This window comes from Sitodiplosis mosellana, unplaced genomic scaffold (assembly GCF_009176505.1).
Source record: "Sitodiplosis mosellana isolate CC-2019 unplaced genomic scaffold, AAFC_SMos_1.0 Smas_scaffold_6162, whole genome shotgun sequence".
Taxonomy (NCBI): Eukaryota; Metazoa; Arthropoda; class Insecta; order Diptera; family Cecidomyiidae; genus Sitodiplosis; species Sitodiplosis mosellana.
The window spans coordinates 454,300-479,037 of NW_022601403.1; the positions used below are offsets into that span (position 1 = coordinate 454,300).

Genomic DNA, 24,738 nt, shown 5'->3' on the forward strand with positions numbered 1-24,738 from the left:
TGAAGCATGGAAAAAAGACAGCAAATGTCAATTCAAAAAGAAACGGGAATAAAAAGTGAAGATGAATATTTTTGACTCCAAAACAGAAATAAGTGATATCATCCTAAATCAATTTTATTTTGACCGTCTAGTGCATACGATCGTTTTTAAATGGGTATCATTTGAACGCCTATATAACGTAAACCGTACTTCGGATCATATTGCTTATTACAATGGATTTGATTGTTCTGTAATTTATGTCTATCGCAGTTTCCTCGGTTTACCATGGGGAATCCAGCATCTCGAATATTTTTTTTTCAAAATCAACCAAGAACCAGTACACCCAGCTCTGGGAAAGACTAATGCACTAGAGACTAAATAAATAATACGAGAAAATATATTTTTAAAATTAGAAAATATTTTGAATTCTTTTTATATTTATTTAAATAAAATGTTAACTCTTCAAATCTTCAATTACGGTTTCCCCGAATTTTCCACTTTACGAATATTCCAATACATTCATGAATGAATTATGAATATGTGAATTGGCGAATTAAATGTCAAAACAAAAAAGTTATGAACGGAAATAACGCCAACCAAAAAATCTCGTTGTCGCAATGATAACAAAGAGGGCCATTCACAAAATTGCCACATCATTCAGTTTGCGTTCATTAAATAACAAACATGAGATTCGTTTTGCACTTGATATTTCTGTCATTACCAACATTTATCTACACGGAGTGTTGCTATCATACAAACCTAATTTTTCGAATAAGATACAAACCAGGAATACAGGTAGGAGGATTGCAAATTTATGAAAATTTTCGCCGCAACTAGCATATAGTAATAAAGTAAAGTAAATTGTCAATTAAAATAAACTAATAATATCGAATATAATCGAATTCATATAAAATTTATGTGAGAGAAAAATCTGGGTGATTTTTTTGAAAAAAAAAAAAACTATCTCACTTTCATCCAGAGAATTTTGCTATCAAAATTCCGAAGAAAAGTGAAATTTTTTCTGTAAAAAAAAAGTTATAAATATAATTTTTCTCTTCAAGCATAATCGAGTTATATTTTTTTTTTGCTAGTTGTGGGTCAATGTATATATGAGTCGATTAGAATAAGACATGTATTTGAAAAAAATCTTGTGTCTACATCATTTAGCCAGAAGTAGATAGGCTGTGCAAGAGAGTTTTTGCATCAATGGTTGGCGGTGAAATGTGCAATACTAAGTCCGGAACATGCGATATTATATGTCAAATACCACTTTGTGGAGATGGCTTCAAACATGATGAGCGTCATTATTGTGGCCAAGGGAGCTGCAATTTTTTTGGATGCAATTGTGACGATGGTTGTATTGAAGGGGATGCCGAAACGACTTTCTATGAGAAGCTCTTGTCGGACGGATTTGGATTCTACGATTCAGAAAGATACTTCGGTTGGCATATCATATACGGAACCTATCGAAATGGCAGTTTAAATTACAAGTATGTTCTATGAATATTTACCGGGAATTGTTTTTGGACGATATTCATCGGGCGATCTATCGGATAATTTTTGGATGAAAAGAAAATAAATAGGATCAAAAACTGAACAAATGGAAATTTATGTGAATTAATCATGAAAACTAGTATAAATAACTGACGTACCAAACCGTTGGACTGTTTGTGTCTATATGGCCAATATCTGGTTCATACAAAAATTCAACTCAGCCCAATATATTCTTTGGAAACTGATCATGAATCAGTGCAATTAATCGTTATCCGTTGCAGCAGAAATCTCTGCTGCAGATTTATATTCAGATTTCATTGTAGATGACGATGACTCATTCTGGACTTCACACGATAAATCCCAGCATGGAAATGAAAGGAATAACAGTCACTCAGTTTTATGCAGCTGTTTGTAGTGGTACAGAACTAAAACTGGTTATGTTGAGATTGAAATGAACTATTTTATATGGAGATAATCACGTTTAATAGCCATTAGACAGTCAAAATATCCCGATAGACAGTCAAAAAATTATCATACGGGTTGGTAATAGAAAAAAGATATTCCGTATTTTTTATAATAAAAACTACGTAAAATGAGTCTGAAACAAAAATGTCAAAGTAAATTTTTACCTATAGTCGCATTAAATCCAAACAATGATGGAAACATACATTTTTCAGAATTATTTGAATTCAAAGGTAAGTAAAGAATGTGACATAAACAATTATTTCAAATAGACAGAAAAAGCTATAAGTAAAGCCATGAAGGCTATAGTCAATTTTAATAAAAATCAAATTTTCGCGCCATTTCAACTGCACACAAAACCATAACCAAATCGTTCAAACTTCAGACCAATCCACTGTGACAGTTCAAACTGTCAAACATCTGAATATTATTTTTCGTCGTACAAATGCAAACGTTTGCAAAGCATAACAAGGGAAATCACCAGCAAATCAAATAGAAAATCATGTTTAAAAAAGTGGCCAACAAAGGAAAATGTTCACGAAAACGACAGCACAGTTCGTCTGAGTCGGGTGAGTGTGAATTGGTCGAAACTCAAACAAAGAAAAAGTTCTTGAATTTAACGAAGACAAATCTTTGTTAACTCTGTACTTTCAAAGTCGTTGTTTATATTCTATAACATAAATCACTCTTTTTTTCTACCTAGGATCGGCAAGTGAGCCAGAATCATCGGTGGTTCGTGGAAAGATACATAAGCAAAAGGCTAATCCGAATGTTCAACAGACGAATGCAAAGTTGATGCGAAAGCGAAAGCAGGCCAATTCATCATCATCGTCCGAGAGTGAGAATGAAACTGAAAAGGTGACGGTATCGTATAAATCAACGCGAACGAGTACAATCGATGGGCCAAAGGATCAGGGTGCGACGGCAACCTTTGAATTTGACACAGCGATCGATCGTGATGCACAGGCCATTCATCAGAAGGCAATTGAAATCAACAAAGAACTGGAGGGAAAAGCAGACGATAAAATTTACCGCGGTCTGAATAATTATGCACAATACTACAAGAAAAAGGATTCCGTATTGGGTAATGCCAGCTCCGGAATGGTTCGGCAAGGACCGATTCGAGCACCGGCCCATTTGCGTGCCACCGTTCGATGGGATTACCAACCAGATATTTGCAAGGACTACAAAGAGACGGGCTTCTGTGGATTTGGTGACAGTTGTAAATTTTTACACGATCGCAGTGACTACAAACACGGCTGGCAAATGGAGCAGGATAATGGCAGTGGATCACGTGGCTGCGATTCAGACGATGGTGACGATTCAAAATACGAAATCCATTCAGATGATGAAGACCTACCGTTTAAGTGTTTCATTTGTCGAGAGAGCTTCGTCGATCCCATTGTTACCAAGTGAGTTTTTGAGTGGGAAAATACCTTTTACTTATTGGGTGTAATGCACATTTTTATTGAATGTATAGAAATGGGGAGCCATTCTTTTTTTTGTTATTATTTTTTTAAATTTGAATGTTCTTTGAGATCTTTTTAAGAAATTTCTTTATTAGGAAGAATATTCTTCTTTCTTTTAGTCTTTTGTTTAGATGTTAAGATACAGCGAAAAGATAAAAACTCAGTTCTAATGCAAAACTTCCTTTTTTCCAGGTGCAAACATTACTTCTGCGAAAAGTGCGCGTTGAATCACTACAAAAAATCGAGTCGATGTTTCGTTTGCTCCGTTCAAACAAATGGCGTATTCAATCCAGCGAAAGAACTCATGGCCAAGCTGAAGGCAGACCAAGAAGAGGCAGAAATTCACAGCCATTCAGATAGTGATTAGTTCAAGTCTAGCGTTTTCCAAGGTGTAATTTAGTGCATTTTTACTTGGAATATTCAATGGTTTTGCCAGATAAATTGAGTTCAACTGAAGGAACGACTTTTTTCAGCTTGTATTTCATACTCGACACAAAAAATTTAATCGATGTTCATGTATTGTAAGAAGAAGAAAAAAGGAATAAAAACTAAAAGAAAAATGTTTGAAAGAAAAAGAGAAAAATTTTCTTCAAAGAATTTTTTTTTGAAAATTAGAAAGAAATTATTTTTTTTCTAAATGCAGAGAATTTTTTTTTTTAAATCATAAAAAAATTGTTTGGAATAAAAAAAAGTCTATTTTCATTTGCTCAACCTCAGAAGAAACAAAAATCGCCAAAAAACACAATTTTTTACTATTAATTTGGTTTTAAATTCATTTGATTTTATTTAATGTTCAAAATAACGTAACAATTGTCTATCCAAAAATTTTGCGTTTTGGTACGCGTTGCAGCGCTTTCTTCCAATCTTGTGATCGCTTCAATTCCAGCATAATCAATATCATCTGATCGAGCGTTAATGTTTTGTGTGAATGAAATTTGATGTGTTTGTCGAGTGGCAATCGCATTGAACGGATATTCAATCGTTTTGCTTTGGCCAATGTGACTGGGGTGCGGGTGGCTTTATCAACAAGACCGCCCACAACATATGTGTTGTCCTCATTAAATTCCTGGATAACATCTTCGGCATCGGGTGATAAATAAACCAAATTTTTGCTGGGAAAAACCTCCGTTATGTCTTCGGAATGGACTTTGATCGGAAGTTTTTCAATGTTTAGCATTTCTTTTGCTAGCTCGTGCCAAAGCTTTGAATCTTTGTTCATGTTACACAAATGCATCACAAATGGTCGTCTATCCAATCGATTCTCTGAAAATGCATATTTCAACTGACGCGCCGCATCACGAATCTCATATTTGGACATTACATCTTGGAATCCACAGTCAAACACCAATGGCGGCTCATTCAATAGTAAAGCACGATGTAGTCTGAATATAGTGAATGGGTTTTTAGGATTAAATTTTACAGTTCTGTTTCTTTCAGTGCTTTAAGTGCACTTTTTACGTGGAACTTTTGGTAGGGAAAATATTTTCTTTGCTTTTTCTTTTTGTTTTTTCTTTGAATTTATTTCACAACTGTTATCACAATGAATTCTGAGGCAATTTTTTTTTTCTTGAAAATGGAAAAAAAGACAAATTTCGGAAAGATTACAAGAAGAAAAGAGAGACTAAGGTAAAGAGGAAAAATCCAAAGAATAGAATGAGAAGAATTCCCTCCTTTCTCGTGAAGATGTTGAAAAAGGCGCAAGAAAAAGGTTAATGAAAATGAAAAAAAAAAATTCAACAGAAAATTTTCCCACCAAAAATATAAAAAAATCAACGCAAACTCACTTTCGATTCCTCCAAGTGATTACCGATTTGTTAGTCACTTTCAATAAGAGTGTATTCTTTCCTAAGCCATAATCGATATGCTTTGGTGTTTCATCGGCGATGTTAGCCTTTTTCTCTTCTAATATCAGGTCCCGAATCTTTTTCTTCATCTGAATATAAACGAAAAAAGGAAAAATCCTTAAATTTGGTCGAAATGATTAAAAATAGAGAAAATTTTGAAAATAAACAAAAAAAATTCCAAATGGCAAAAAAAAATTTAATCCGCCAAAAAATCAATCGTATGAATCCCAAAAATACCAAAGTATTTTTATGCTTGCACTCTTAAAATCCCTTTTCATTCTAAGCCAAAAAAATTTCTCAGCTCAAGCTGAATTGAATTTCTGTCAATGTAATCTTTGGCTGATTTGTTTGTTGCTCAATGAGCAATGCTCATGTAAAACTGATCCAAATTTTTGCTTGGGACAAATTTACATACATCACTCCGTGTATCCGCTGTTTGTGTCACAAACAAATAGTGATAATATTTTTGCCTCCGGCTGGTCGACATCTCCAGCATTTCTTCATAATCGGCTATTGTTAATCGGTCAAGGGCTGGTGTTTTCTTCATTTCGGTCATTTTCAAGGCGATCTACAAAGAGTGCAAAACAATTCAATTTTCAATCACTTTTTCGAGTTCAATTTGTTTATATTTTCAAATGAAACATTTTTTGATTCTCCCTGAAAATCAATTGGTTCAAAAATCAAAAAACCCACCTCATTCTGTATCAGCCGTACTCGCTTCATCTGGTCTTCGGGAAGTTGTTTTAACCATTCCTCCGCGGTTTTATTCACATATATACTTTCAAACAGATGATTTTGAATCAATGGCAACGGTTGTGGCTGCAAAAAACCGTTTCGTCTTCGCAGATGTGGCGTTATTTGTGCAAAAATATTCCGTAGCATTGCAACGAAAAATAAATCCAAACTATACACCCAATACTGTGTTCAAACGAAAAGTGTGGTTATGTTGTTTGATGTGTACAACGAATTTGACAGAATGCAATCATTGACACTTGGTACATGTGCTACAATCACGATTGTAAATAAACCGTGTTCAGTGCATCACACGCTTCGTTGATTAGATCAAAGTGTGTTGAAATTGAAAAGACCCAAAAAGAATTAAATAGACCAAAATAAACAAACAAAAGCAAAACCAAAATGAAGGCAACCAAAAAGAACGATGGTGAAGGTGGTAAATCGCCAGCGAATAAGGTTCAACACAAGCCACCATTCAAGAAAAACCCATCGAACAAGAAAGGCAATAACAAGCAAGGTGCAGGCAAACGAAACCAGTTCACCTTCGCCGAAGAGAAGCGTATCGACAAAATTCGGCTGCAAAATGAACGAAAAGCAGAAAAACAAGCCAAATTACTAATCGCCAAGAAGGACAAAAAACGAAAGCAGAAGATTTTTTCAAAGAAAAACAACAAAGGACAACCGGTGATGAAGGGACGTATGGAACTACTGCTGGAAAAGATTGAGAAACGTGTCGCTAAATGATTAGTTTAACGAAATTGTTTGTGTTAAATAAATTTTTAAATTAAATAAACTTTTAACATTGAATCCTAGTTTACTTTGTAGCCATTTGAATTATGACCGCTTTTTGTTTCCTGAAAAATGAAATTTTTAATGAATTTCTGAACTAAGCTATTTAGTTGCAATAACAAAACAGATTTTTTCCAAAATATACCAACCTATTCGCTTTGAATAGCCAAACACCAACCAATTTAGCTCCAAATGGAACAAGTGGAACACAATTTCGATTAGTTTATGAAGTTCAACAAACGTCATAGTTTATAGGAAACGAGCACATTTATTTTTGAATACAAATTTCGGTTTACAATGTTTAAATTTTTTTCTCTATTAAATTGGCGCATGGGTAGTGTGTGTGGGGGGCTGAGTTGTGCCACCCACAACTCCACAAGTGTATATTTTTGTTTCTTCATTAAAATAAATAGGCAATAAAAATGTAAAATAAGTTCACATGTTTGTTTTGTTTTATATTTCTCACTCAAAAAATGGCATTTTTTTCGCTTTTTATGTGCGTTCAATTGGATGTGTATCATGAGTTTTCAAAGCCAATTGCATAAAATGGAAGATGATCGATACAGAATAACAGAAAAGAATTTTGGTTCGTTCCGAATAACAATAGAAAAATTTGTGTGGATGATCGCAATAAAAGGGGCGTAGGGTGACGTTTTTTTAGCACGAATTTTTTTTTTTTATATCAGCGGCGTTATCAAATCGATTGTCATTCATATAAACTTAATGCTACTAGAGATGAGAGAATGAGAGTGTGTTGCGATGAAAGCATGTTGTTGAATGTGGTGTTATTTTCTTGTTGAACTAAAACAGGTCGAATTTAATCATCGTCATCGTTGCCGTTGATGGTTTTGCTGACGATGATTGGTACATGGCTGTTGTCCGGCAGCATAGCATGTTCGATGAGAAAGCTTTCAACGTCCGATGCAAAGAATTCATCGCCGCCCAGTTCATCTGACAATCGAACGAAATTGCCAATTAGATTGCCACTTTTGTACACCAACAACGCCGGAATGCCGCCAATTTTGAAGTTAGCACTCATGCCAGCTACTGAACCGAAAATTTTACAAAATTTCACACTCTTATAGTTTTGTGCCAATTCATCAAGGCATCGATTCATTGTTTTGCATGCCAACAGCTTATTCTCGTAGATATGCACAATAACCGGGACGGATTTGTCTTCATTATCGATTGCATTTAAGAATTCATCGCCATTGGCCAATGAGAAAACGGTGCCAAAAATTTTCTGCTGTTTACCGCATCGTTCGAGCATTTCACGCATACGTTGCTGTTGAAATTGCAACAAAATACTGTCATCGTTCATCAATTCGGCCAATTCAGTGTCAAGCTCGTCTTGTTCGGCTTGCCGCCCATCTTCGGCCACCGTTTTTGCCGTAATACACAATTTTTTCATAAGCGACAACTTTTCCGTTTCTTTTCCCACATTTTTCTCGTTTTCTAATTGCTTGAAGCGTTGCCAGTCTTTGATCACACCCTTTGGACCGGTGTTTGTTGAACTACCCGACCATTTGTCGACGGTTTCGCGCGTGAAATACGTTTGATTCGATGGTTCACATGCGGCTGCCGATTGTGCACCTATCGGCGATCCATCAGCACTCTCGAAATCATCCGCTTCACCCTCGTCCGAACTGCAGTAATTCTCACGCTTATCATCACCCAATATTTTATCCTCGAGCGTTGCCATCTTTCTCACACACACACACACACACACCAAGCTTTGTTGTCTTTCTAAATCCAATCAAGCAGAGAGAAATCGATATTTTATTGACAAAATAACACAACACAAATTCGATTAAAATATGTCAGGGGCTTCGTCTTACCTGTACTTAATTGAAAATACTGTAAAAAATGTTTGTTTGATTTATTGCTATTAAATCATTGCCTAAAACACAGAGCAATGAATTTTTCAATCACGATTTGTTTATGTTCGAGCAACCTTCTTTCTTTTTTTTTTGTTCCAATTCACTCAGTCCGCTTGTTTTCAACTCATCAAGTCACTGAACTGTCGCCTATACTTTGCGGCTGTTGTTCACAGAGGGCCATCATTTGACCTAGTTCACGTGAATTTGAGTGCTGACATCTAGATTTCATTTGGAATTGATTTGAATGCCTTTTTTTGGCATTTAAGAAATTGAGAACTGGGAATAAACTGAATCGATTCAGTAAATTCAATATTTTATTTTCAAAAAATAAGATAATTTTCGAATATTCTACTAAGAATAATTTTTATTCAAAAAATAATGTCGTATATTATTTCTTCTTCTCTTTTTCCGACATTTTTCCTTCAGAAGATCGAATTTCAAAGACGTTTTTCGAACAAAAATATGAGAATCGAGGAAAATTATGATGAATTCATGAAAAATGAAGAGAAACGAAGAGAAACGAAGAGGAATGAAGAAAAAAATGTTTTGAAGTAGAAAAATGTGAAATTTCCTTCAAGGAACACCGTTTTTAAAACAAAAAAGCATTTTTTTTCTGAACAATAGTTTTTAATTCCATTTTTATTTCAACACAAATATACACAATTCTTTACATAACATTTTGCTACTGTTTAGTATCGTTGCTTTGGTCTATTTGGTATTTTTGTCTATTGCGTAGAATGCTTGTGATGAAAAATTCGCCTGCTTTGTACGAGCTACGAACGAGTGGACCGCTGGCGGTGTATAGGAATCCAAGTTCATTGCCTTTCAATTCCCAATGCTTGAATTTGCTTGGTTCAACGTATTCAATTACTTTGAGATGTCGTGTCGTTGGTTGCATATACTGGCCCAATGTCAAACAGTCCACACCAACACTACGCAGATCTTTCATGGTTTGCTCAATTTCTTCATCTGTTTCACCTAAGCCCAACATTATCGACGATTTTGTTACTAATGTTGGATTGATAGTTTTCGCTTCGCGTAGCACATTGAGCGTTTGACGATATGCTGCTCGTCGATCTCGAACGAAAGGCGTTAATTTTTCAACCGTTTCAATATTGTGCGCAAACACATCCACACCAGACTCAGCTATCAACCGGATGGAATCGATGTCACCACGGAAATCGGGCGATAAACACTCCACGAAGATTCGAGGATTTCTGCAAAAAGAGAAAACTTTTTTTTAACGAAAAAAGGACTTTTTTTTCAAAATTTGATGGATTTTTTTTAAATTCAAAGAACTTCAAATTTTGACTCATAGAAGAATTTTATAAAACAAATAATTGGAATTTGAAGGTTGAGGCCATAGAACTCACTGTCGTTTAATTTCTTTGATACACTCGGCGATGTGATTTGCTCCACCATCGGGTAAATCATCACGATCAACTGATGTGAGTACAATGTAGTCAAGGCCCCAGGATGCAATTGCTGATGCAGTGTTCGTTGGTTCATTTGGATCGAGTGGTGGTGGCTCTCGTGCTGTTTTCACCGAACAAAATCGACAGCCTCGTGTGCATGTGTCGCCCATCAACTGAAATATGATAGAAAATTGCGTTCTAGTTTTAGCTTGAATTTGATATTTAAAAACAAAAATTTAAGTTTTTGATCATGATTAGAAATTATTTTTCTAGTATTTCTTGACTGGTTTCAGGTGCAGAAAAATCGTCAAATTTCTCTTCTCTAGAATAAAAAAAAACTGATCAAATCTCAGTCCAATTGGAGAAATGTCATCGAATAACATTGCCAACAAGGAATTGAGTCCAGCTTAATAGTCAAGCAAGTTAAATAATCAAGCGAGACATTGTATGGTTTCAACCAAATTCGTATTCACAAAAAATCCATCACTTCACTTCATTCAACTCTGAAAATGTTCAATTGAAGCCAAGAAAATCTTCTAAAACCCATTAACATCCCACAATTCGATCACATCGGTTCTTTCTATGCTTCTCGTCGATGAGGTGATATTAAGCTTGTGTGCCAAAGTCACAGCTGTTTCTTATCTCGCGTCCTGACGCACACAAGCAACGAAAAACAACAATGTCGTATGACGTCTTACATAATCAAAAACTTGAATTTGTCTGATCTAAGATCATGATATTTACCATAATTGTGGCAGTTTGTGTACCATGTTCGCCTCCGCCCCAGCATTCGCCGATGTTTGGGCATCGAGCCTCCTCGCAAACAGTGGCCAACTTAAGGTCACGTAATTGTGATTTGATTTTATTAAAATTTGCACCGATTGGAATCTCTTTTTTCAGCCATGGTGGCAATCTCAACCGCTTATCATCGCCTTTTTCACGCTTCAATTTCCCTTCATAGTCCCAATCCTTGTGAATATTATCCGGATCCTGTACGAATTCCTGAAATTTTGGACCATTTGCCAGTCGCTCGCGAATTTTATCCAATTTATTACTCGAACATTGCTGCCAAAAGAGAATTTTTTTTGTCAATGAAACATTGTTTTTAATGGTGTAACTTTGGTTGAACTTACTCGCACAAGATTCAATTGACCCGTCGATAAGCTTTTCTTCAACATTTTCAATGGATTGTTTTCGATTTTTGTGTGTGATGAAATGCGACTAAAAATCGAATGATACTGTTTATTACAATGTTACCACGAGCGCTAGCTCGTTGTGGGTATGTGTGTGTGTGTGTGTGTATGATATTTGGCTGTCAACTTCACTTTGACACTCCGACAAAATCCGCGACACAGAAGAAAAAAACCTTATAAAGTTGAGAAATGTCGACAACTTTCAGGCAAACTGCACGACTCACAATGAATCTACTGCATCGTTGTTCGATTTACTGCATTTTTCTGAGCAACTCAAACATTCAGAGACATCTGTCGGCATTGCCATGGGATGATGTAGAAAGAATGAGTCATTAAAATGAGTTTAGTCCAAGGCAAGAGTGGGAATTCTTTGAAAGAATTTGGAATTTTGATGATTTTTCTATAGTTTTGGGCAAGAAATGAAGAGACATTTCTCCTTAAGCTTATTTCCGAACTAATTTTAGTCTATTCAAAAGACAAATCCTTTCTTTGCATATCGTGAAATGGATATATTAGCCCAAAAACCACAAATGCACACACTCACACCAACTACATCATTAGCTCGTTGAATTGTTTGACAGGCGCTTTGTTCGTGCTGTTGCCATAACAATACGTCATCGACATTCTCATCGTCTCTGTTTGGGCTGGTTGTGCATGTGTGCGTCATGTTTTCAATAGAGTTGTAATTGTAGTTGGCGTGGCTCGAGCCAGTTCCATTCAAACCTAGATACGATTCATAAATGTTCGTATGAAAGTATAGTGTAACGAAACAGTTTTTTTGGTTTGTTTTTGTGCGAATAATTTTTAATTTGTCGAAAAAAATTGACGTGTGAACAACGAATTGCACGGTGGATTGGCCAATTTTGATAATAAAAAAGGGGTTAGTGTTTTTGGTTCATTTCAAATACGAATTCAACTGGTGTGCCAAACAAATACAAAATACTTAGGTGCCACACCGAAACACACCTACTTATGTGAGAAGTGTAAGAAAGCAACCGAAGAATATTGTGAAATATTGTCTCAACAACGACAGAAAAAACTGCCTAAATTTGAATGAATCTTTGTTTTTCGGACCAAATGCTAATGTAGTGGTTTTGAATGTTAAAGTGAATTTTTTACGCATTCGGTTCAAAGATAGTTCTGCACAAAGGCCAGTCAACATCAAGTGACATTTTGTTAAGAAGAAGAAGAAGAAGAAGAAGAAGAAGAAGAAGAAGAAGAAGAAGAAAAGAATTAATGTTTTACATTTAATTTACTCTATTTTCTTCTGTTTCCAAAGTGTAGCATATAGTGGAAGAGTTGTGGAAAATAGTGATACGATTTAAATAGCATCAACACTCTACACAACAACATGGGTAAGTGTCGGCTCCAGAGTTTGCGAGCCTCACGTGAATTTCATATGGTCGCTCTAATTGAGATATATTGTTGACTTTCATCATAATTACAAACTCTTTTTTCTTTTCGGTTCCATTTTTTCCGACTTTAAAACGTAATTTATCCCAAAAACGCCGTGACGAGATGTACAACGTTCATTGAACGTACACAACAAAAATGAAAGTGAACGATGCACGGTGTTTTTCTTTCGCTCGCCGAAATCTTTTGTTAATCCGTGACTTTGGGCGCACGGATTTTTGGCAATTTTGTAGCAAAGATGATTAAGTGTTCATGCTTTAAATAAGAGATTTTATACTTTATGTCAGTGGTTTCATGTAAAATGGTTGAGCCTCGCCGAAAAAAAGTTGAGCTTCACCAGAACAAAAAGATGTGGTTCACCGAGAAAGGTCGAGTTTTTGGTTTAAAAAAGGTTTTGGATAGAAAAAAAGGTTGAAGTCTCGTTAGGAAATTTAGTGACAAAAAGATTGAATTGGCATTGAATTGGTGCATGTCGACTTCTTTGGGATTTATTTGGGGTTCAAGACAAACAATTTAATTTTCAAAGAAAATTTGTTCGAGATTCAAGTATTTCTGGATTAATGCCCATCGAGATTTGAATCGGAATTAAATTCAATTTTTCTAAAATTGTGCTCTTCTGGGAACAACTTCTTCCAAATTGGACTTTTTATTGACTTGAACTCGCTTCATTTTGGGCTATAATCCGATTTTACGGCAAATTGTGATGAATTAAGGATTTTTATTTTAAATCGTCTTAAAATCGTACTTTAAACCCATAACTCGTCAATGGGATTTCTTTTAGTTTCAATTTTGATGGAAGATCTGTCTCAAAGTTGTGAAAACATCCACAAGACCGTGAAATCTTCCTCAAAACCTTAAAATCATGCTTTAAATCCAAAAAATCTTCAAAACAATCTCAAAGTTAACAATTCCCCCAAAATTTCCGAATTTCTCAAATCACCAAATCTCGAAATCTCCATACGAAATCCAAAAGTTTGTAATTTCCATCCATGAGATTGGCATCTTATAATAAAGCTGTCATTAACCCTTCCCAATAAAACTGTTTATTCGTTTGTCGACCTATTGAAACTGCACATTTCTGTTTGCAGTAATACAAATTTTTCATTGATTTACGAACCATTGATTTTAAACTCCGATCTCAGCATCGATGCTATTAAATTGAATTAAACTTGAGTGTCGAAGTTCAATCATCAAAATTACAATCATTTGTTTATATCGCTCTGAATTTGAATTAATTGGCACAAGAGTGATGACTTTTAATAAAAACGCGTTGATTGCAAGCCATAACGTGTTTATATGTGCTTCGGCATTTTTACCAACGAGTAAATATTATCCAAAGACGAATGCTGCCGTCAGCTAAGACATTTGTCTTAGCTATGATTCGTTTATATTCATAGCCTATGAAGTGAATTGTGATTGCTTGCTTCAATTTATATGCGTTGCTAGACTCGCTGCCACTGACAACCGACTCACTGTTATTACATAAAAAACCGCTGACGACAACATCAACATAATGTTCGCAGTTTGACGGTTCGTCGTTTGTTTTCATATCTATCTCTTTTGTGTAAATATTTACCGTAACATTTCATATTCGTCACAACAACATTCCGAGAAAACAGCGTCGTGATGATAATTTCTCCCCACTTATTGCGCATAAACTCGTGATCGTTTCGCTCGAAACGCAAAACAAAGCGATGAAAAATGTGCATTTTGTTCAAGAAAGTTGCAGATTTCTGAAGTTTTATTTTATTTGAAGACGGTTTTCTTCAAGAAATCTTTCGAGACAATCGCATGGTGTTTATATGTTTTTCGAGACAGTCGTGGTGTTTGGTATTTGAAATTGGACCAATTTTGAACATTTTTCGCTCGACTTTATTCAATTTGAACAATTTGAATAAAATTGAACGAAGAATGTTTGAATTCCATCCAATTTCAAATAATTCCCCTGGAATGACTCTCAAGATAAACTAAAACAACATAAAGGAATCCAATCTCTTTTCATATGAAGTCAATTTCAGTTATAATTGTACACACCGGAAAACGATTGCACTTATCGGCACGAGAGAGAGAGGGAGATAGAGAGAGACTTCTTGTCATTTCATGCGTGTGCGTTTGTCAGATGATTAAAAATTCATTGTCGCCGACATCGGTAATATGGTTTGTTATGTTGTCGAACAGTGTACAGCAAGCAAAGACTAATTAACATGAACACGGCCCATGTGGAATGCGCGACGAACAACCAATCGAAACATATTGAAACGGAATGGCAAAAAGCGAATGAGGTCTCATAAGCCGAGAGAGCGAGAGAGAAAGACAGAGAAAGACGGAGAGAGACAGAGAGAGAAAGAAGAATAGATAGAGGGAGTGAAAAGCAGAGAAAGACAGTGCTAGATAGAGATCGCTCGTTTCAAGTGTTTTCTATGATTGTATTGTAGAATCGGCAATCAAGCATGTTTCTAACATGGAACAAAACAAAAACGGACGAAGAAAAAAAAATCTAAAATGGATTTATAAAGGTAATCGACGATTACAAGTCGTTCTAATGACGTTGGCTCGGAAATTCGGGCAATGAATGAATTTGAGAGTCTAACATTGGGACTACTTTCTTCGGCGATTGGAATAGAATAATAGTAGAGTAAAATGGGTTGCTCGTAAAAAAATTATGAGCCAAATGTCGGACTCACCGTTGTGTACACGTACGTGTAATACACGGACCCGCTCTCGCGCGCGCCGCAAACAACAATGCATTAAACAATGAGAATGGAAATAGCGAACGGACGGTGAGCAATAGAGAGCGTGTGCGAGTGTGAAAGAGACGGGGAGAAAGCGAATTAAATAGGAAAGAGTAAACGATTGCGAGCGTGCGAACGAATGACTAAGTCAGAGCAAAAAAGACAGCCAACGAGTGTCTAACGCGAGCGAAAGAGCGATCGTGATAGACATGGCATAGAGTACGTACACACAGCAAATAGTTCAATATCGGTGCGGTTTAACGACATTCAGTGCCGTTCTATTCGATGAACGTAATGGTCACGTACGAAACGATATACACAACGATTCTGTTATTTTCTTGCTTGATCGTCAGCTAAACAACAACAGTAACAACAATAAAAAAAATCAGTTTTGTGTTCTAAATCGCTGTGCAAGAGAAATCCTAGGTTTTTTTTGGTGAAAATTGGCCAAATGTGGAATATTATTCGACAGTGTGCATATTGAGTGAATGAAAAACAAAACGATAAGCGAATTATGCAGCAATGTTGATCTGTGTGGATTCAATGACAGTAATTAAGTTAATTTAGCTGTCTGACCGTTTTGTCATTCATATCGTTCGATCACCAAGCGAAAGAAAAAAACTTTGCTATTTTAAATAAAACATTTCAAAATTGCAAAGGTGGATTCGATTTTATTCCATTTTCAAAGTGGATTCATCATCGACAAAAAACGCACACGAGCAAACAAGTGTCGAAATAAGAAATAGATCACAAAACATACACATTACGAAATCAACGACGAATATCTATACCTCGAAAAAGATAAGAGTGGAAAAAAGAACGATAACACGAGTTATCGACACACAGTGCTTCAAATGAATTGATAGCATATAACGGGTTTATTACGTTTTGTCCTACGGAAGAACTCACCGAAAAACACAACTAGAACCCCATTTTTTTTGTTACTCTCGAATTCAAGCCAGTACACTGTTTTGTGTGTTTGTTTTAAATGGTTGATTTTTCATTCGAATTGAACATATCTGGAAAGAAACGTGCATCAAATCAATCGTATCCATATATGGTACAACAAAGTGAACGGAAACTACAGCGATGTGTACAGTGGCTTATTCAGAGTGTGGAAATAGTTATAGAACGAACAATAATATGACGCATCATTGATTTGTGCACACGCTGACTGACTGTGAGCGAAACGAAATGAAAGTCTCTATTTTTGCTCGTGTTTCAACCGTTTTTCTATCTCTCTTTTCCAATCGTTTGAGAACTGTGTGATCGAATTATATTTATTGATCGAACTTCAGCTGAACAAGAAGGTTTATTGACTTAAGTAGAGCTGAAGAGAAAAATAAATAAAAAGAGGGGAAAAACAGAAACAAAAACAAGAGCTCTCTTCAAAACAGATAAAATTGTCCAGTCGAAAAACAGAGAAATATCGACAAATGATTTAAGAAGCCTAAATTTCGATTGTTACAACTCAATGTTTAATTGCACCAAGCTCAAGTTTAATCGTTACACAATGAGTGTAGCGCACTAGCAATGGCACAGTAAATCCAGTACGTCAGTTTGACGGGAGAAAGGTGAAAATAGACCGATTTTCACAGTTAAAGTTCGACTACACACATTCCATCCGTTGTAATTCGGAGCAAATTAGAGTGGCTACAGTTCATTTTGGTATATATCAAATGTTCAACGAAGGAAAAAAAAAACATTTTTGTATGCTGTCGAAAAAGAGCATTCGAAAAGAGCTTTCAAGATCTTGAAGTCTTCTGAAGCATACTTGACGCTTAGTTTATTTTGGAGAAGACTCTAACAAATTTGAAGAGCCAAACTAATTCAAAAAACATCTCGAGAAAAAACAAAATCTGAAAAAAACAAAAAAAGTTCTGAAAAACTGAAGAATAAAAAAAAACTCGATTTTTGCAAACTTTCCATCAAAATCAAAACAGTTCAACGAGATTGTACTAAACCGATTCTGTGAACACGAAGCGTCAGTGATGGATATGCGCAGCCGAAGTGGTGGTGCGAACGATGTACGCGAAGACATTCTATTGGAAACGAATTTCGATGAGGATGGCGTTTTGACGTTGGCACATGCAACCAATCAACCGGCGATCGGTCAGCGATCAAGAATAACAAACACAGAAAATCCATTATTGCAACGAACACGGCGTAGTATCTATCGATCCGACACATCAATCGATCGATATTCCGAGTATTCGCTACACGGACGACGTGACCCAGGTTAGACACAGAGACACATACACATCGTGTGCCTCCACTATGTTGGACTGATGAATGTGAAGCCCACATTCAACAGCAACCACATTTTTTTCTGCTTCAAATTTTTATCTCGCCGCTTTTTGTTTTTCGTACTGTAAAAAAAGTCGACACGACTCGTGAGAGATATTGTTCATCGGATTGGAAAATTGTTTTGTTATTGAAAATAATTCATCGTTTTTTATTTCAATGCTAATTGTGAAGTTGTCGCAAGAACTGTTTTCTGAGGTGATGGCGAATCATGTTGCGAAAGAGACAAAAATTGATTTATTTTATCACCAGGTGAAAATGAGGGAAGATATTTGAAAAATTCAATGGAATTAGGCAAAAAGAAGAGAGAAATAGGAAGAAAAGACAGAATTAAAATTTATGAGCTTCTAAATTCAACATTAAAGATCTTCAAAAATTTGAACTTGAAAAAGAACAAATCGGGATTTGAAGACATTCTCTTCTGAAATGAACGTTTTGTCTCGGAAAAGAACTTCTTCGAATTTAAACTCTTGCTATGAAGTCATTAAACTTTAATTCCTATAGGAAAAAACATCTTATAAGCTTCAAAATTAGTCATTCACCTCGGGAACAGGGCTTGTATACGGACTTTTCGTTGCGTCTGCAAAAATCATAGCATCAAAATATATTTGCAAAAAGTTTTTTACGAAAAGGGAAAAAAAATCACACAAAATCGATTTAAATTCATACAAATGATTTCGATTCGATTTTGTCAAACCAATTATTTCAAATCAGTTCGCCAGATCATTTCAATTTTGTTCGCCAAATTGTTTACTATTTCGCCATTCAACACATATACATTGGATCAATGTTCACACGGCTTCCTGTTTGTGTCCAATCAAATCATTTCCATGGCTCGTTTGAATTCATTGTTCATCGCTCATCACTTGCAATCATCAGTCACTTTGTCTAAAAATTGTGTTTTTCTGTTTTTGTTATTTGTGTTTGCCGTCTCTTCCTCTTATTCAGTCACGATATCGCATTAAATTTTCAATCATTCCATCTCTAAATTATTTATCACTCATTAACGTTGTTGCTGGTTTTTTTTTCGGTCTAGGAAATTGCTGTCGATCATGTATGACACGAATACCATACGCAACAATGATTGCGACGGTAATGTGCCTGATTGGTGTGGCGATATTCTGCACATCAATGTATCGTGGCGCATCGCTCATGATCATCATGTTTGATCGAGTATTCCGATTCCGTCTCTTCTGGATCGAAGCCGTACAAATGATATTCGTTACGATTGGCGCATCGATGGCCGGCCTCGGATTCATGATACTCTTTGTTGGATGCCTAGCCACTGGGTCGACACGGTACAAAGTCTATCGCGCCTGGAGATCACGCGTTGGTGGCCGCATTTCGTGCGCTGTTGTAAGTATAGCTGAAAATGAGTAATCGGTTGTTTCCATTGAAATCACGTTTTTCGGATTAGCTTAGTTTTTTTTTGCGCCAAATGACATTTGAATGTTACCTTTAATGGAAACTTTGATCTATTTTTTTTGGTTTGAAGCAACAATTGACAAACAAAAAGAAAATCAAATGTTGGCCGTTTTAAAGCTTTAATGACTGATTCATTTTTGATTTCTATTATGAAAAAATTTAGATTAAAAAGATGACTTTGAAGTAACAAGAAAAGAGTAAAAAAGACCATTTTAAATGATATGTTATTTTACATTCATTCACAAAAGTCCCTTTTTATAATTATAAGAAACTTATGTGTTTCTTCACAAAAACATGTCTTTTTATGGTCTTTTTTCACACTCTTTCATTTTCAATTTTATTGACCTTTGATTTTTTTTGCAATTATTCATAATTTTCACACAGCCGAAACTCGTTTAGTTTTCATATGTTTTTTTGCACTTGAACAATTATTATTTCGATTAAAAACTAAAAAAATAAAATTAAAAACTCTTCACAGTTCATGGCGATTACGTATATACTGACGATCATTTGGTCCATCATGTTTTGCTTCCTCTGCATCGTGACATTTGTCTACACGATATTCTGGCAAATGTGCTCCGAAGACATTGAAACCAATCCACGCGAGTGTCTCATCGATTTGGTCCAATTTCGTAAGTATTCTTTTTTTATGTTTTGTTGGTTCAATTAATAGTTAAATCAATTATTCCCATATAATATGGGTCATGTTAAGGAGAATGGAGAAATATATTATTTTACTGGTAAATTTTCTTAAGCTTAAGCAAAATCATTTTTAATCAACAAAGCGAAAGCTAATTTCGCAAAGTTTCACACGCGTTTTTGTGTCAATGGCAAAATTGGTTTTAATTCTTCAATTAGTGAAGAGTCATTTTTTCATCTCATGTGACGAAAGATGTGTTTATCGTTGGAGATGCTTTTTTCGGGTATGTAGTTCAAAGTTCAGTAGAAAAAAAAGCAAATCAACTGACATGTTGTATCAAAATGTTTCGTTAATGGAATTTATGCGAATCAGATAGGAAGGAATTCAGATACAAATACCCACACATATGGAAGAATTGTTGTTTTCAAAATCTACACCAAATGTTGATTCGTGAAAAAAGGCTGGGTTCTTAAACAAAAATTAGATATGGAATTATCTCATTCAAAATTTTGGATCCATTTTTTGTCAAGACAGATATGCTCAATTTCAGTAGAATCCAGAAATCAATAGGAACTGAACGATGTTCAGTTTTTTTTGTGCTGGACTTTTGTCGTTCGAAAAAAGTATTTCAAACGAAAGATAAGACGAAAAAGTGACTCTTCAATTGAAGATATAAAAATAAGCCTTTAAAAAAGTCATAAATTTTCTCTCAAATTCCTCAATTTCCGCATTTTCTCATCGAATTTGTCTCTTTTTTACAGATTTCCTATTCCCGAAAGGATCGCGACAGCAGGACATGAAAGTGTGTGACAAATTCCAAATAAAGGCATTTTGCAAGGATGGCGTTGAACCGGCCGAAACGATGTTCATATTGGCAACAATTTCATGTTTGCTCATCATTTTGAGTTTGGTCCATTATTTGATGTGTCTGTCAGCCAATTATGCGCACATCCGTGATCACGAGAAATTCCAAGAGTTGCAAGAAATCCAAAATCTCAACGACATGGAATACAGTGCCGCGTCAAAGGAACGTTTCTAAGCCGGAACCAAACCCGCACATTACGACCAACACACGTACAAATAGAGAGAGAATACTATGATTTTTTTTTTTCGGTTATAGCAAAAGAATACTTAACAATGTTTCGAATAGAAGAGATTTTTTTAAAAAAAAATTCGTCCAAAAAACACGAGGGCGAAATGGAAAAAACAGATGCATGTTTCATGCAGACAACATGTTGATAAAATTGCAACAAAAGACAAAGACGAATATCAAGGATAAGCATTCCGTCCAATTTAGGAGTATTCAAGCAATTTTAATTCATTTTTACCACAACCTTTTTTTACGGATAGTGTTTATTTCTGTTTGTTTTAGTTTATTTCTTTAATATCGTTTGGCCGATGACATATTACCGATGCAGCATTTTAGTTTTCATTCAGGAATATAGAAATGATTATAATCTTTAATGAAGAATTTAATTATAATCACTAGTTTATGTTCCGATCGATAGCACGCATTTGCGAGAGAAAGTCTCTCTCGATTTGAACACAGATTTCATGCATTTTCACTAGACCTAAGTTACGATTAGTCGACTGAATTTGTTGAGCGACAAATTACACGATTTTTTCAAACCGATTTTTTTTTTCTCGAACTTTTCCGGTTTTTCCGATCCATTTTTTTGAATAATATCTCAAAAAAATTACTTTAAGCATTATTTCAGAATATTATTTTTTTTTGATCAATTAATAAGGTTCTGTTTAGTTTAAACACTTTGTAAAAGCAATCGATTTGGTTCTTATTAGCTAAGCAATCATTAGGTTAATTTGAATTTAATTCCGATAATAATTTCGCCGAATCGAAACTCAACAATGCACAGAAACAAAGATGAGCCACGAAAAATGACATATGTGGCAAAAAGGTTGATGAGCCAAGCCATGGCCGCCTAGGTTTCGAGCATTAAAAAAGGAAGAAAAGGAAAGAAATAAAAACCAGAGGATCAAGTGAAAAACAGAAATCGAAAAAGACCAAGATTGAGAAGGACCAGGCAAAAATTGATCAAAAAATGGAAAAAAATATTGAAATATTTTGTGTTTGATTTGAAAAAGAACTGGTACGCTCGACTTGGGCGTGCAGCAAAAAAAAACTCACTCGCCCATGTGGTGCAGCTGGGTTTTGGCCGTGACACGTTCATGAGTTCATTGGGTAGCTCTGAACCGTGTTGATAAAAATAAAATGAAAATAGTAAAGACAGAAGAAGAAAGAATTTTCCGTAAAAATCAATCGAAACACACAATCATTGACCAATAACCTACAGACTATTTAACCGAGGAATTGAACTTTTTTAAAGACAAAGAATGAGAATCGATCTCATGCACCTTCAGCCCATATACAATCTACCTATTCTTCAGATCGACATCTATTTTTTCTATTCCAGAACATAAACCACTTTCTCAAATATGAGTATTTTTTCTCTCAAATCACACTTGTCCATTGTAAATAAATCCGAAAATTGATCAATTTCAAATTTTGAACTGTTCAATCTGGGTCTTTTTTAGACACAACAACAATTGACTAAATGATGAGATATTTTTCTACAATTTTTATCTCGCTCAATTTACATATCTCTTGCAATAACTAATCTAGATTAGCCGTCAGTTTCAGTTTTATCAAACTGAATTGTGTTTAAGCTTGCCATTTCTGGCTCAATTTTACCGCTTATGCTTGATGTGAGACGATATCGGAACACATTTGGCTAATTTTAATATGCGCCGTATCACTGCCGCAGAATGTTGCGCTTTACTGAAAACTCAAATGGAAATCATTTGAAGTTTATTGATGATTTTTTTCAAATTTAAATGATTTTTTAAGATTAAAACCCTCGATCTTCTGAAATCTTTACCTATTGAAGGGACGATAATTACGAATTTTTCTTAAGATTCCCTTGAAACAAGTTCGGAAGACTTTTTCATAGATAGTCTTCATAAATTTCTCGATCAAACAACTTTTCCATTGGAATTTCGAATTCGGAAGAAATGTCTAGGTTTCTTCAATGAAAATGATTTCAAACAAAATAAAATTACTGATTAAAATAGATTTAAAAGGAAAAAAATGCAACTAAATTATAAATTTAAACGAAAATAGAAATATATTTAGATAAAATTGGCCAAAAGAAAATTGTTTGCAATTATTTGCTAGCTTAGCTATGGAAGACACACCACGTATGACGGTGTCTGTACGCTATAAGAACGAAAATTTTATTCGAATTATTGATGTGTAATTGAAAATTTAAACAAAAATTATTCATATATCGCAAATCGGAAACACAAACAAAAAATCCTGCCACTAATTTGACCGATTCTAAACAAGAAAATTGAAACAAAACAGACATTGTCTACGCTCAACAGGAAACTTAAGAGATACATAGTATTCATTTCGATGTAGAATTTAAGCTTAATGCAGATCATCTTTTTCTTAGGGATGACTCAATGTAATTTTACAATTTATTTGACAAATACAAATTACGGAAATAAACGAAACAACGTTGAATATTTAGAACGAATGTGGTTTTATTTTACATGAACGATTTTAAGACGACAGAATTTTTTGGAATGAAATTTTTTTGAAATTTAAAATGGAATTTTTCCTGTGGTTTCGGTTCTTCAATGGTGTATGAATGTCATATCTAGACCGAATCGGATAAATGACTCCAATCTCGACAGGCTCCATCAATCTCGATTGGTTGAAGAATGGACTAGCGGAAATTTGCACACTTGGACTCTCATAAATATGTTCAAGTAGTAAATACTGACCATGACCATTGCTCAAAATATCATACGTTTTACATTTTTAGTGGGCTTTTTTTCCAACACTGACTTATGAAGTAATCCAAAGACAGACGGAATCCCACTAATTTCACTTCGTTGGATTGATGTAAGTTCCACAGTTGCAGGCTTTGTTATGCGCTAAATCCATCACGCTGAATAAATTCATGCGATAGATTTATGCGATAAATCTTTTAATTGTTTTTCAAATAATGTAGACTTTATTTTTCTTTTGAACAACATAACATTTTTGGCTTTCTTAATTGGCAAAGGTATTACATTAAAGGAACTTATTCCACGATTACAATCATTATCAATTTGCATTTTTCGTTCGAAGCTCATTCCACACGATGATATGGACATTGATATCAATATGATGGAGTTTTGTTTTTCACTTCAGCTATGCTAATATTTTGTTTGGGATTGAGTTTAAAATTTAAATGATAGAGTTGTTTGATGGGGTACAGTTTAGTGAAATCAATAAAAGAAATGCCGTTGTACGTTACAAACAATGATTGGGAACAGCAACAAGCGCCTGAAATATCAATTTACATTTTGAAATCGCTTCACACTTCGCCACAGAGTTTATTCTTGAATTTCTTGATTTTAGCTCTTGCACCATTTGATGACTGTCGTGGTTTCAGTCCAGAAATCGACTGACTTCAGAAACAAAAGTTCTAAACTAAGGAATTCCCGTCTCATTGTTTGTATAGAGTAAGGAGGACGAGGAAACATGTCATTAGGAAGCATTAAATTGCAACTGAGTAAGTCAATATCTCACATCGCAAACCAGGTAGAAATTTTGTGCAAATCATTTTGCCGAAAATTTAAAGCTATTTTGTGCATAGATTCGGATGGGTAAGCATATGTTGTAAGAAGAGAGAAAACCCACAACAGAACTGTGACCAAAAACACACATACTCACTACTTTGGTTTTGGTTTATTATAATGTTACCATGTGTACTGATTTTATCAGTACTATACTGATTTTTGGCCAATTTTTTTGTTCGATACTGATTTTTACCGAATACTGATTTTTTAACCTTCGTACTGATTTTATACTCATTTTTGAAATTTTGAAATTTTGCACCGAAATACTTGACTTTTGGCAGAAAAATTCATGTTTCTGTTAAAGAAAATTGTCA

The 24,738-nt window shown here is 34.9% G+C and overlaps 6 protein-coding genes across 11 annotated transcripts; 3 read left to right on the forward strand and 3 right to left on the reverse strand.

Moving 5' to 3' along the window:
* Positions 1–2,338: 2,338 nt before the first annotated feature.
* Positions 2,339–3,987, forward strand: LOC129574278 (E3 ubiquitin-protein ligase RNF113A). The gene is made up of 3 exons (XM_055456060.1): positions 2,339–2,504; positions 2,639–3,347; positions 3,597–3,987. The coding sequence occupies exons 1-3, from the start codon at positions 2,438–2,440 to the stop codon at positions 3,769–3,771; spliced, it is 951 nt and encodes a 316-aa protein (XP_055312035.1). The 5' UTR covers positions 2,339–2,437; the 3' UTR covers positions 3,772–3,987.
* A 162-nt stretch (positions 3,988–4,149) lies between these two features.
* On the reverse strand, positions 4,150–6,200 carry LOC129574323 (mitochondrial ribonuclease P protein 1 homolog). Its single transcript, XM_055456156.1, has 4 exons — positions 5,942–6,200; positions 5,664–5,816; positions 5,189–5,337; positions 4,150–4,786 (listed from the first exon to the last, which is right to left on the reverse strand). The coding sequence occupies exons 1-4, from the start codon at positions 6,128–6,130 to the stop codon at positions 4,219–4,221; spliced, it is 1,059 nt and encodes a 352-aa protein (XP_055312131.1). The 5' UTR covers positions 6,131–6,200; the 3' UTR covers positions 4,150–4,218.
* LOC129574325 (thyroid transcription factor 1-associated protein 26) lies at positions 6,169–6,870 on the forward strand. Its single transcript, XM_055456158.1, has one exon. The coding sequence runs from the start codon at positions 6,386–6,388 to the stop codon at positions 6,725–6,727; it is 342 nt and encodes a 113-aa protein (XP_055312133.1). The 5' UTR covers positions 6,169–6,385; the 3' UTR covers positions 6,728–6,870.
* Positions 6,871–7,020: 150 nt separating this feature from the next.
* On the reverse strand, positions 7,021–8,789 carry LOC129574324 (phosducin-like protein). The gene is made up of 2 exons (XM_055456157.1): positions 8,611–8,789; positions 7,021–8,518 (listed from the first exon to the last, which is right to left on the reverse strand). The coding sequence occupies exon 2, from the start codon at positions 8,472–8,474 to the stop codon at positions 7,590–7,592; it is 885 nt and encodes a 294-aa protein (XP_055312132.1). The 5' UTR covers positions 8,475–8,518; positions 8,611–8,789; the 3' UTR covers positions 7,021–7,589.
* Positions 8,790–9,257: 468 nt separating this feature from the next.
* On the reverse strand, positions 9,258–11,395 carry LOC129574463 (lipoyl synthase, mitochondrial). Its single transcript, XM_055456515.1, has 4 exons — positions 11,201–11,395; positions 10,812–11,132; positions 10,026–10,240; positions 9,258–9,869 (listed from the first exon to the last, which is right to left on the reverse strand). The coding sequence occupies exons 1-4, from the start codon at positions 11,243–11,245 to the stop codon at positions 9,335–9,337; spliced, it is 1,116 nt and encodes a 371-aa protein (XP_055312490.1). The 5' UTR covers positions 11,246–11,395; the 3' UTR covers positions 9,258–9,334.
* Positions 11,396–11,833: 438 nt separating this feature from the next.
* On the forward strand, positions 11,834–23,327 carry LOC129574464 (neuronal membrane glycoprotein M6-a). 6 transcript variants are annotated; one of them, XM_055456518.1, is made up of 6 exons: positions 11,948–12,140; positions 12,540–12,615; positions 17,349–17,643; positions 18,746–19,065; positions 19,613–19,766; positions 20,536–23,327. In XM_055456518.1, exons 3-6 carry the CDS (start codon positions 17,397–17,399, stop codon positions 20,811–20,813), a joined length of 999 nt encoding a protein of 332 aa, XP_055312493.1. In that variant the 5' UTR covers positions 11,948–12,140; positions 12,540–12,615; positions 17,349–17,396; the 3' UTR covers positions 20,814–23,327. The 6 variants fall into 6 exon arrangements, with proteins under 6 accessions (XP_055312496.1, XP_055312497.1, XP_055312493.1 ...); XM_055456520.1 differs by having other exon boundaries at positions 12,545–12,615; XM_055456521.1 differs by lacking the exon at positions 17,349–17,643 and having other exon boundaries at positions 11,834–12,140.
* The last annotated feature ends 1,411 nt before the right edge of the window (positions 23,328–24,738 follow it).

Coding starts and splice junctions, on each gene's coding strand:
- LOC129574464 (XM_055456516.1), top strand. CDS start 17,397: ATGGATATGCGCAGCCGAAGTGGTGGTGCGAACGATGTACGCGAAGAC. Junction 19,066..19,612: donor GCCGCATTTCGTGCGCTGTT/GTAAGTATAGCT, acceptor AACTCTTCACAG/TTCATGGCGATTACGTATAT. Junction 19,767..20,535: donor CATCGATTTGGTCCAATTTC/GTAAGTATTCTT, acceptor TCTTTTTTACAG/ATTTCCTATTCCCGAAAGGA.
- LOC129574323 (XM_055456156.1), bottom strand. CDS start 6,130: ATGCTACGGAATATTTTTGCACAAATAACGCCACATCTGCGAAGACGA. Junction 5,817..5,941: donor TACGGCTGATACAGAATGAG/GTGGGTTTTTTG, acceptor CACTCTTTGTAG/ATCGCCTTGAAAATGACCGA. Junction 4,787..5,188: donor ATCACTTGGAGGAATCGAAA/GTGAGTTTGCGT, acceptor CACTATATTCAG/ACTACATCGTGCTTTACTAT.
- LOC129574325 (XM_055456158.1), top strand. CDS start 6,386: ATGAAGGCAACCAAAAAGAACGATGGTGAAGGTGGTAAATCGCCAGCG.
- LOC129574278 (XM_055456060.1), top strand. CDS start 2,438: ATGTTTAAAAAAGTGGCCAACAAAGGAAAATGTTCACGAAAACGACAG. Junction 2,505..2,638: donor GCACAGTTCGTCTGAGTCGG/GTGAGTGTGAAT, acceptor TTTTCTACCTAG/GATCGGCAAGTGAGCCAGAA. Junction 3,348..3,596: donor GTCGATCCCATTGTTACCAA/GTGAGTTTTTGA, acceptor CCTTTTTTCCAG/GTGCAAACATTACTTCTGCG.
- LOC129574324 (XM_055456157.1), bottom strand. CDS start 8,474: ATGGCAACGCTCGAGGATAAAATATTGGGTGATGATAAGCGTGAGAAT.
- LOC129574463 (XM_055456515.1), bottom strand. CDS start 11,245: ATGTTGAAGAAAAGCTTATCGACGGGTCAATTGAATCTTGTGCGA. Junction 11,133..11,200: donor GTCAATTGAATCTTGTGCGA/GTAAGTTCAACC, acceptor CTCTTTTGGCAG/CAATGTTCGAGTAATAAATT. Junction 10,241..10,811: donor CACAAACTGCCACAATTATG/GTAAATATCATG, acceptor ATCATATTTCAG/TTGATGGGCGACACATGCAC.